This window comes from Chiloscyllium punctatum, chromosome 38 (assembly GCF_047496795.1).
Source record: "Chiloscyllium punctatum isolate Juve2018m chromosome 38, sChiPun1.3, whole genome shotgun sequence".
NCBI lineage: Eukaryota > Metazoa > Chordata > Chondrichthyes > Orectolobiformes > Hemiscylliidae > Chiloscyllium > Chiloscyllium punctatum.
In genome coordinates, this window is record NC_092776.1 from 9,517,578 (window position 1) to 9,530,138 (window position 12,561).

The 12,561-nt window shown below is 42.0% G+C and overlaps 1 protein-coding gene across 2 annotated transcripts in view; it reads left to right on the top strand.

Moving 5' to 3' along the window:
• LOC140463329 (ectonucleoside triphosphate diphosphohydrolase 4-like) overlaps positions 1–12,561 on the top strand; it is a 79,100-nt gene that overhangs the window by 23,440 nt on the left and 43,099 nt on the right. For both annotated transcript variants that reach the window (XM_072557128.1, XM_072557129.1), the window contains exon 4: positions 4,889–5,094. In XM_072557128.1, the coding sequence (XP_072413229.1) occupies positions 4,889–5,094 (206 nt within the window). The remainder of the gene's footprint in view (positions 1–4,888; positions 5,095–12,561) is intronic.

Sequence of the window (12,561 nt, forward strand, 5' to 3'; positions counted from 1 at the left end):
CTGCAGAATTGTATCCACACAAAACAGCATGTTTTGCAAACTGCATGGAGTCCTCCATTTTGGGAAGCCATTGAAGAGTGACATTTCATTTCATTCTCACTGAGAGTTCAATAGGGTTTTGTTTGAAAAAGTTAAGTAACAAATAAAATGTTTGAAAGATCATGTCTCTCTGTACTGATAAGTTCTGTGAGATACAGTAGATGATAGAAGACAAGAACAAAATGAGCTACAGAGGTATTTCACTGCCTCGTTATCTGGTGGTTCATATTCCTTTTCCAGCCAGTGGGATGGGCCTGTTGTTTGAAAGATGCCTTGCAATGCGAGCAGGGTTTATCTCTGCTACTCAGTCCATAGCTCACAATGTATGGAGTTGGAAGTGGCAATGCATTTAATTTGGGGAAGACTTCTGCTCATTTCTAGAGGCTGTTAGCTCCGAGCTGTGTTCACTGGCAATGGGCCCTAAGTGTGTTTGTTTAGAAGTTTTTAGAATTGAAATTGTGATCTTTGTAAATGCTCTTGCAGAGGGATTGACTTTGCTTTGCTTTCAGCTCTGCAGTCGTGCAACAATTGTTTTAAAATAGACTTTTACTAAATCTTCAGCTGCCTTTATTGTCTTGACATGAAATGTTATTACTGAGGTATTAATTGTAATCACCACAATTAATTTTAAAATCTTTTTTGCTGACTTCTCTTAGATTAAAAGAAATTATCTTAAAGCAAGTATACATTTCTGAGAAGTACCATTACTTGGACTCATCTTTGTAAATTGCTAGCTTTCTGTTTCTGGGTGTGATCACTATTTAATTTTCATTTGTCATTGTTGCTGACCTTGCTCATATACACTCATATGTCTGTGAGGTATTGATTATACTGTCATGGGAAACAAACATCCCCATGCTCACTGTCTAACCAGAATAAAACTTCCAACCAAATGTAATAGATAGATTTTTAAGGTGAGATGTTTGATTATTTTAATTGGTATTCAGGCTGATAATGGTGAAAACGACTTCAAGTTTTAATGTGACTGGATGAATAATCAAGTACCTGAGGGTAATGTTCTGGGAGAAAGTGAGGACTGCAGATGCTGGAGATCAGAGCTTAAAAATGTGTTGCTGGAAAAGCGCAGCAGGTCAGGCAGCATCAAAGGAACAGGAGAATCGACGTTTCGGGCATAAGCCCTTCTTCAGGAATGTTCTGGGACCATGATTTCAAATCCAACCGTGGCAGTGAGTGGAATTTGAATTCAATGAATAAGTCTAGAATTGAAAGCTAGTCTCTGTATTGATGACCATAAAACCATTTTCGATTATAGTGAAAACCCATCTGGTTCGCTAATATTGGTTAGGGAAAGAAATCTGCCAATCTCACCTGGTCTGGCCTATGTCACTCCAGACTTATAGCAAGGTGGTTGACTCTGAACTGCCCTCTGAAGTGGCTGAGCAAGCGACTTGGTTCAAGAGCAATTAGGGATGGTCAACAAATTCTGAATTGCCAGTAATTTACACCCGCCATGAAGGAAGAAATATATAGAGGTTGTAACAAGTGAGAGAGAAATTGAGACGGGGTTTGGCCGCCATTAAGTTTGGATTAGGTTGAAGACTAAGAGGTAACTCAAGCTTCCTTACTGCAGAATAGAGCAAGAGAGTAAAGTCGAGCAGTTGTCACCAGTGTGCCTCGCTCTGTCTATGCCCCCTATGATCTGTAGGTCCTTGTTTGCTAGATCTGCAGGTACTGCTCACAAAACAAAAATCTTCACTGTATTTAGGTACATGTGATTACAATAAATCAAATTTTAAAAACTTTGAATTTGGGCAGGACGTGAAAGGAATGTCTTGGGGGAGAAATCAACAAATTATATTTGCAACTTAACATTTTGATCGAATTAAGAAACAAACATTACAGATTAACCTACCAGTTTCTGCATTTTTGAAGAGATTTTGCGATGTTGCCAGGATAGTCTTATTTAATTCTATATTACTCCTTCAACAATTTGAATCCGGAAGTCAAATGATCAATTGAATTGATTATTGCTCATTGCTTGCTAATGCACGCCATACTTAAGAGTACTTTGCTCCTTAAGTATTCTATGATGAGCTACGCACTTTGTAGTGAGGCTGTTCTTCAGTTCTCATGTGATATAATTTAGTCAAATTGAAGGAAAATTTGCAGATAAGGTCAATCTCCGTGCACTTAATGTGATTTACTTCAACACTGCACAACATCTTATGACCAAGGAGGATAGAATTTCTCATGCAGCAACAGGAAAGTGAAATTTTTTGCTTACAGAAACAAATTACATTGGGCATAAACAGTGTTACCAGTGAACACACACTCGATTTCTAATGATCTAGAGGGAGCAATCGGAAGCAATTCCCACTCATTTTGCAGTCTGTCGACAGCAGATACTAATTGACATGGCGTTGAACCAACAACTTGGAAGAGCAAGATTGTCTTTGGTTGAAATTTAATACAGGTAATGCAGCAATTTAGTTCTTTGGTGGGGACTGGGGATGACTAGTCATCTTTTGACACCACTTACTAATGTGAAAGCTGGCAATCTTTGGAGGTTTAAACTTATTATGCTACAAGCAGTATTCAATATCAATTTTCTTCTAGTTAATACAAGCCCTTTAGATGCTGTTATCATGATGGGAGTTTCAATAAGGACTCCTATTACTTACTGCTTTATCAAAGTTTATGTGCCAAAATGCACAAATGCCTCAAGAGGAGTTGTATTTGCAGTGCCAGACATTTTGTAAGCACAGTAAACCCTCACCATTTTGTTCATTAACCTGCCAATTTTTAACTTTTGCATTCTGATGTACACCCACCAACAGCAAATCCCTAATTTCACTTTGTTTCGTAAAAATATCATCTATAGCCGCTGACACCTCTCACCTCTAAGTACTGTTCATATGTTAGCCTGTGTAGTGCACATTGCCAGGTATTTTACCACTGGCTGCATTGCAGCCTGCCCTTAGTCAGCAGTGTGCACTTTCTTCTGGGATCCACTATGTGAGTGGGGGGTGGCAATTGGAATGATTTCCCGCTATTAACCAAAACCTGGCCCAGTTGTGATCAAGCATCTAGTTCTGATTTAATCATTCCTGTTAATACACCGGTGACAGTCTGGTGTTATCTAACTACTTTTTAAGGAAGTTGACTTGACCTAAAGTTGAAGATGGTCCAATGCTTTGTTGCCCCAGGAGGTGGAACAGGCCCTAATAATGTAGAATGGGGCTGGAGTGCTTGAGGAAACCTGTGACAGTCTAGCACTAGCTGGGTGCTAATATTGTCAGCCTCCAGCAACCTATGATTGACCACATTTTATGTTTTTTTTAAACATATAAGCCTGTGCAATGTATACCACAGAGATGATATGATATCACAGACTTTTAGTCTGGGCTTACTGATGTTATTGTGCATATGTATAACTAACTCTATTAAACAGAGACTGACTGAAGATGAGACAAGTACCTTTTATACTGGAAGTTTCATGTTGTGGTGTTTTATACTGATACAGACCCATCTGGTCTGGAATCTTGTTGTAAAATAACAGCTATCAACAGCCAAGCTTCACTGGTTGTTTATTTAGCTTATGATATTGAATTGTAAAGTCTCACCACACACAAGATGGCCATTCGGCCCTTTGTGCCTGTGTCAGCTCTTTGAAAGAGCTGTTCACAAGTTGCCCAACAGCTCTGCATAACATTTCTTATTTCAAGCATTCAATACTTACACCATGATTCTAGTCCAGTCCTGCTAATGCCTCTTGACCCTGCTCTTTACTCTGGTGATTACCCTCAAATGCCTGTTTTATTTTCAGTTATGCCATTTTGAAACTTCTACCAGGTCATCTCCTGAAGTATTGGCCCTCCCTTTTCAAGGTTGCAGGAAACTAGCAGCTGCTCCTTTCCTCTCTTGCTTAGGCTGTCAGTGAGCACTTAATCTTGATTGCTTTATTTCCGTTAATTAGTTCAATTTGTTGTTTAGCAGCACAGAATTTGAATATTACTGCAAAAGGATACATTTCGTCTGGTCAGGATGCTTTGCAAGTGTACCGAGTAAAGGGGAAAGCCAACATTTTAATATTATTATTCAAGATAATTTAAACATTTTTCCCTTTGAAGTGGCATTCTTGTGAAACATTCTGATGGGTGCAGATGAAAACTACTAATAAAATGTTTCTTTCACAATGTTTAATTTCAATTATAATTACATTCAAATTAACCCTATTTTCTTTTACAATTTGATTCTTTAGACAGTGGTGGGATTGAGTGGGGATGATGTGGGGCAAGTAGAGCAGAAAGCTGGGAGAGAAGGCCATTACCACAAAACCACCATCTCCCTATTTGCTTTTGTATGACTGATAAGATTAGATTAGATTACTTAGTGTGGAAACAGGCCCTTCGGCCCAACAAGTCCACACTGACCCGCCGAAGCGCAACCCACCCATACCCCTACATCTACCCCTTACCTAACACTATGGGCAATTTAGCATGGCCAATTCACCTGACCTGCACATCTTTGTGACTGTGGGAGGAAACCGGAGCACCCGGAGGAAACCCACGCAGACACGGGGAGAATGTGCAAACTCCACACAGTCAGTTGCCTGAGGCGGGAATTGAACCCATATAAATAATGTGGAATCCTATGTACATATCTAGATATCAGACTTTGCCACTAGACATGTTGAACTAATAGTGTAATTCTGAACGTAGATTGGAGATGTTGTGAATAAAAGCAAAAAAAAAGTGCTGGAGAAAATGAGCGGGTCTAGCAGCATCTGTGGAGAGACCAGCAGGATTAACGTTTCGAATCCGACATGACTCTTGTTCAGAATCCAGTTAGTTTTGTCTCTCCAAAAAAGAAATCTCTTTTCTTACAGGTATATGGCCAGAATTGAAGATATGGAAGCTACAGACACTGATGATGTGGACCTCGACTATGGAGTGGTGGTAGACTGTGGAAGTAGTGGATCCAGGGTATTTGTCTATTTTTGGCCACAGCACAATGGGAACCCTCACGACCTGCTCGATATCAGGCAGATGAAGGACAAAAACAGGAAGCCAGTGGTTAAGAAAATCAAACCAGGTAACTACAGTGTATGTGTACCCCACAAAACCAGAGGAGGCTGTGCTGGTTTCAAGGATCAAGCATAGCCTGTGTGTCACAGCATTCGTTTCAGAATCGAACAGAGAATTTCTCTGAGCAGCTAAGAACTTATTGATATCCACCCAGCGTTTTCTGATATCAGGAGCTTCCAAGGTTCCTCTTATCACATTTCATACGCCAGCTTGCTTCGGTTTGTGTACCTAATAAGAGCTTGTGTTTAAATCTCATGCCAAAAACTTGGGACACATTATCCCTGTAGATGCTCCCAGGGATCACTTGTTTCTCAGAGGTCCTGTCTTTCAAACAGGCTGGAAAAATAAATTGATGTATTAAATTGAAAGAGACCAAGATGTCACACTTAACTTATTGTTCAATATGGCCAGCCAGCAGAGAACAACAATCTGCGAAGAACGTTGAATCAGAAACCAAAATATTGACATTTACCGAATGCTACTCAGCTGCCTTTGGCCTATAGTCTGGAATTTATTCTTGTTCACACGGTGATGTAATTCCTTTGTGAAAGCCAGGTTTGAAACTCCCTTCACCACACTCTGAAGGAGGGCATTCCAAGTCCTAACTGTTCACTGCATGGGAAGGTTTTACCTCCTGTTGCATTTGCTACTTTTGCCAAACCCCAGTGGGAATGGTTTCTCCCAGTCTCTTCAATATTTTGCATGCCTCAAGAAAATATCCATATGGCTGACAGGAATAATCCCAGTTTCTCCAGTGTAATCTCATAACTGAGCTTCCACATCCTAGGAACCAGTTTCGTGAATCTTCTCTCCACTTGTTTTAATGGATTGATATCTTTCCTAAAGTGTGGTGTCCAGAACTGCATGTACTATTCCATTTGAGGCTGAATTAGTATTTTGTATCAGTTTATTATAACTTATTGTTTCTGTCCCTTATGTCTGTATTCTAAAGCTTAGAATACAATGTACTTAATAGCAGCTCTCAAGCTGTCCTGCCACCTTCAATGATTTGTGCATATACACATCCAGTCCTGACTGTTCCTGCATACACTTGAAAATTGTCTCTTTATATTTTCTTCATTTTCTTCCTACAAAAGTGAATCACTTCTCTTTTTTTCTGCATTAAACCTCATCTGTCACTTTTCAATCCATTGTCCAACTTGTGTTATGTCCTTTAGATGTTTAACATAACCTCTTTGCAACTCTCAATACTTTCGAGCTTAATGTCATCTGCAAACTGAAATTGTCCCCTCCAGGCTGAAATCTAGGTCACCGTGAGGGCGAGATCCCTGTGGGGCTGACTCTAGTAGCTAGCGCTGAGTTTGCGGATGTTGAAATATTGGCACAGCATTTTATTCCTGATTAGAAATCTTTTGGCCCCTCTCCATTGACTGCAGCAAAGCTGAATCTGTGCCTTGTCTACCCTGCTAGAGTCATAGAGATGTACAGCATGGAAACAGACCCTTCGGTCCAACCTGTCCATGCTGACCAGATATCCCAACCCAAGCTAGTCCCACCTGCCAGCACCCAGCCCATATCCCTCTAAACCCTTCCTATTCATCTACCCATCCAAATGCCTCTTAAATGTTGCAATTGTACCAGCCTCCACCACATCCTTTGGCAGCTCATTCCATACATTTGCTACCCTCTGTGTGAAAAGATTGCCCCTTAGGTCTCTTTTATATCTTTCCCCTCTCACCCTAAACCTATGCCCTCTAGTTCTGGACTCCTCGACCCCAGGGAAAACTTTGTCTATTTATCCCATCCATGCCCCTCATAATTTTGTAAACCTCTATAAGGTCACCCCTCAGCCTTCGATGCTCCAGGGTAAACAGCCCCAGCCTGTTCAGCCTTTCCCTGTAGCTCAGATCCTCCAACCCTGGCAACATCCTTGTAAATCTTTTCTGAATCCTTTCAAGTTTCACAACATCTTTCCAACAGGAAAGAGACCATAATTGCATGCAATATTCCAACAGTGGCCTAACCAATGTCCTGTACAGCCGCAACATGACCTCCCAACTCCTGTACTCGATACTCTGACCAATAAAGGAAAGCATACCAAACGCCGCCTTCACTATCCTATCTATCTGCGACTCCACTTTCAAGGAGTTATGAACCTGCACTCCAAGGTCTCTTTGTTCAGCAACACTCCCTAGGACCTTACCATTAAGTGTATAAGTGTTGCTAAGATTTGCTTTCCCAAAATACAGCACCTCTCATTTATCTGAATTAAACTCCATCTGCCACTTCTCAGCCCATTGGCCCATCTGGTCCAGATCCTGTTGTAATCTGAGGTAACCCTCTTTGCTGTCCACTACACCTCCAATTTTGGTGTCATCTGCAAACTTACTAACTGTACCTCTTCTGCTCGCATCCAAATCATTTATGTAAATGACAAAAAGTAGAGGGCCCAACACCGATCCTTGTGGCACTCCACTGGTCACAGGTCTCCAGTCTGAAAAGCAACCCTCCACCATCACCCTCTGTCTTCTATTTTTGAGCCAGTTCTGTATCCAAATGGCTAGTTCTCCCTGTATTCCATGAGATCTAACCTTGCTAATCAGTCTCCCATGGGGAACCTTGTCGAACGTCTTACTGAAGTCCATATAGATCACATCTACTGCTCTGCCCTCATCAATCTTCTTTGTTACTTCTTCAAAAAACTCAATCAAGTTGGTGAGACATGATTTCCTATGCAAAAAGCCATGTTGACTATCCCGAATCAGTCCTTGCCTTTCCAAATATACATCATGCCCCTCAGGATTCCCTCCAACAACTTGCCCACCACCCAGGTCAGGCTCACCGGTCTACATAGTTCCCTGGCTTGTCTTTACCGCCCTTCTTAAACAATGGCACCACGGTTGCCAACCTCCAGTCTTCCGGCATCTCACCTGTGACTATCGATGATACAAATATCACAGCAAGAGGCCTAGCAATCACTTCTCTAGCTTCCCACTGAGTTCTCGGGTACACCTGATCAGGTCCTGGGGATTTATCCACTTTTAACCGTTTCAAGACATCCAGCACTTCCTCCTCTGTAATCTGGACATTTTGCAAGATGTCACCATCTATTTCCCTACAGTCTATATCTTCCATGTCCTTTTCACAGTAAATACTGATGCAAAATATGCATTTAGTATCTCCCCCATTTTCTGCGGCTCCACACAAAGGCTGCCTTGCTGATCTTTGAGGGGCCCTATTGTCTCCCTAGTTACCCTTTTGTCCTTAATATATTTGTAAAAACCCTTTGGGTTCTCCTTAATTCTATTTGCCAATGCTATCTCATGTCCCCTGATTTCCCTCTTAAGTATACTCTTACTTTCCTTTATACTCTTCTAAGGATTCACTCGGTCTATCCTGTCTATACCTGACATATGCTTCCTTCTTTTTCTTAACTAAACCCTCAATTTCTTTAGTCATCCAGCATTCCCTATACCTACTAGCCTTCCCTTTCACCCTGACAGGAATATACGTTCTCTGGATTCTTGTTATCTCATTCCTGAAGGCTTCCCATTTTCCAGCCTTCCCTTTACCTGCAAACATCTGCCTCCAATCAGCTTTCGAAAGTTCTTGCCTAATACTGTCAAAATTGGCCTTTCTCCAATTTAGGACTTCAACTTTTAGATCTGGTCTATCCTTTTCCATCACTATTTTAAAACGAATAAATTATGGTCGCTGGCCCCAACGTGCTCCCCCACTGACACCTCAGTCACCTGCCCTGCCTTATTTCCCAAGAGGAGGTCAAATTTTGCACCTTCTCTAGTAGATACATCCACATACTGAATCAGAAAATTGTCTTGTACACACTTAAAACATTCCTCTCCATCTAAACCTTTAACACTATGGCAGTCCCAGTCAAAAGTTAAAATCCCCTACCATAACTACCCTGTTATTCTTACAGATAGCTGAGATCTCCTGACAAGTTTGATTGTCAATTTCCCTCTGACTATTATTGGGTGGTCTATAATACAATCCCAATCAGGTGATCATCCCTTTCCTATTTTTCAGTTCCACCCAAATAACTTCCCTGGATGTATTTCCGGGAATATCCTCCCTCAGCACAGCTATCCCTCATCAAAAATGCCACTCTCCCTCCTCTCTTGCCTCCCTTTCTATCCTTCCTGTGGCATTTGTATCCTGGAACATTAAGCTGCCAGTCCTGCCAATCCCTGAGCCATGTTTCCGTAATTGCTATGATATCCCAGTCCCATGTTCCTAACCATGCTCTGAGTTCATCTGCCTTCCCTGTTAGGCCCCTTGCATTGAAATAAATGCAGTTCAATTTATTAGTCCTACCTTGTCCCTGCCTGCCCTGACAGTTTGACTCCCTTCTGTTCTCAGCTGTACCCGTCTCAGATCGATCTCTTTCCTCACTATCTCCCTGGGTCCCACCTCCCCACCTTACTAGTTTAAATCCTCCCAAGCAGTTCTAGCAAATTTCCCTGCCAGTATTCAGTCCCCTTCCAATTTAGGTGCAATCTGTCCTTCTTGTACAGGTCACTTCTACCCCAAGAGAGATTCCAATGATCCAAAAATGTGAATCCTTCTCCCACACACCAGCTCCTCAGCCATGCATTCATCTGCTCTATCCTCCTATTCCTGCCCTCACTAGCTCGTAGCACTGGGAGTAATCCAGATATTACTACCCTTGAGGACCTCCTTTTTAAATTTCTGCCTAATTCTCTGTAATGTCCCTTCAGAGTCTCAACCTTTTCTGTTCCAATGTCGTTGGTTCCAATGTGGACAATGACCTCTTGCTGGCCTCTCTCCCCCATGAGAACATTCTGCACTGCTCTGAGGCATCCTTGATCCTGGCACCAGGGAAATAACTCACCATTCTGCTTTTTCTCTACTGGCCACAGAAACGTCTGTGTGTACCTCTGACTACAGAATCCCCTAACACAATTGATCTCTCGGAAGCAGACGTACCCCTCGTTGCATTAGAGCCAGTCTTAATACCAGAAACTTGGCTGTTTGTGCTACGTTCCCCTAAGAATCCATCACCCCCTACATTTTCCAAAACAACATACCTGTTTGAAATGGGTATATCCACAAAAAACTCCTGCCCTCGGTGCCAACATCTCTCTCCCTTCCTGGAGTTAACCCATCTATGTGACTGTATCTGAGACTTTCCCCCCTTTCTATAACTGCCATCCATCACATACTGTTGCTGTTGCAAATTCCTCATTGCTTCTATCTGTCTCTCCAACCGATCCACTTGATCTGATGAGATTTGTATCCAACAGCATTTATGGCAGATATAATCCACAGTAACCCTTAAACTCTCTTTAAACTCCCACATCTGACAAGAAGTACATATCACTGCAAAGGCCATTTTTACTCCTTCACAATCCTACAGACCCAGAAAATAACACCGTCGTATTCCTCTACAAACACTGCACCAGGTTAAATTAATAGCTATGGCTTATATTTTAAGTTTAATCAAGAGACCTATCTCTAAAAACACACAAACAAGAAAGAATCCACTATACTCACTACTGCAGCCTCTCTCTTGGACAGACTTAAAACAACAATTAACTTATCTGATTCTGTGCTGTGAACTTTGCCCAACATTCCTCCAAGATTAGTTGTGAATTTCACTGCTTGTTAATTTTCCCAGGTGCACTCCGATGTCCAGCGATCTGCGAATTCAAACAGCAAAGGTAGTAACTGTGCAGGTTCTCTCTCTCTCTCTCTCTCTCTCTCCTGCACTGTCCTCACCATGTGCTTCCTTTGTCTGCTCTTCTCCCTTTTAAACTGCTGTTGTTTTGATTTTTTTATTCCCAAAGTTCGAAAATAATGCAACAGCTGCTCCTGGAATTCGAGGAAATCGCCTCCAACGCCTAAAATACCTCAAAAAAAAAGGAGCAGCTCTTCCAGCCAGAAATTTTTCCCGTCCTCCATCTTGGATTGCTAGCAAGGGAAAGTATGGGCTTTATCTAACAGGTCATCATTGTCACAAAAAAAGGTGTAAAATTGTTTGGCGTACAGCGAGTTAGTGTGAACACAGAAGTTATTGCACAGTGGATAGTGTGTGATGTCAGTTGAGAGATCATTGTTGGCTGTAGAATCACAGAGTGATTTTAGCCCAGTAGGAGGCCAGTCAGCTTGTTCTGTCCATGTCAGCAACATTGGAATTGGAGCAAGTCGCACAGCACCTTGATTCTGCTTTGTCATGCAGTTAGATCTCAATTGGTCTTTCTCGCAACTTCCCTGTCCTTTGATTAACTTAGTGGACAAAGATCCATCCAACCCCGTTTTGAGAGCTCCATTGGTCATTCAGCATTTGCAGCCTTTTGTTAAGAGTAGTTTTCTAGATCTCTACAAATCCCTCTGTGCAAAGTCAAGTGTGTGAGCATGTCTGATTGAATTACCTGAACATCTTGAGATTTGAAAACTGTTTCTCATTTACACCAAAGCATTTTCCGTTCAGAGTTGCCATTCTGCAGGACTGCACTGCATGAGATGATAAACTCTCAGTCAGAACATTACGGTTTCAAGGCTACACAAACATTGAGGTATGAGTGATTACAAATGAACCCTGCAGGTAGCTTTGACATCTGATGCTTATCGGTGATCAATTTTAAACATTCTTTGTGTATTTTGGTGACGTGGTAGTGTCATAAATCTTTGGACCAGGGACCAGGTTCAATTCCTGTCTGCTGCAACATCTCTGATTAGGTTGATAATAGAAGGTCTTTATGCAGTTGCGGTGCACATGTACCACACTGGATCAGGAGGCGTGTGTTCAAGTCCCACCTGCTCCAATGGTGTGTAAGACATGGTCGCAGCAGGTTTATTTAAAAATAATTTGTGAAGGGCTCTTTTGGTGCAGTAGTAATGTCCCTGTCTCTCATCCTCAAAGCCCAGGTTCATTTCCTACCTGCTGCATTAGAGGTGTTATAATACAGCCTGTGAACTGATTTGATGGGGGGGGGGGATGCGCCAGAGACAAAACTCTCAGGGAATGTTTGTGCTGGAGAGATGGTAGGAGTTCCCTCTGCTGAGAGAGTTTGGTCCCCTCTGTCCCATTTCCCTTAAAAACAAGGTTCCTTGTTGTACAGTGGTAGTGTCCCTACGCTCACCCACGAGGCCCAAGTTCAAGTCCCATCTGCTCCCAAGGTGTGTCATAACATCTCTGATCAGGCTGATTAGAAAATATTCAAAACTTGGTGACTTACTTGTCACCTGTGGGTGGCATTCTAACCTTTGCCTCTGGGACCTCAGCACACAGTGAAGCTGGCCTTGCACAGTGTGCTCTCTGAAATGCTGTCTTTACATTAAAGTTTAACTTCTCTGGCTCAGCTGGGTCTTAAAGAGAGAAAAGTACAATTTGTAGTTGAGGCAGTTCTCTCCTTATCCTCAGCAGCGACTCTCCCTCAGACGTCCCCTCCAGTCATCTTAGGGCAAGTGGTTAGAATGCAGCTGGTCTGTCAACATTTCACCATCTGAATTATACATCATATGAAGCATT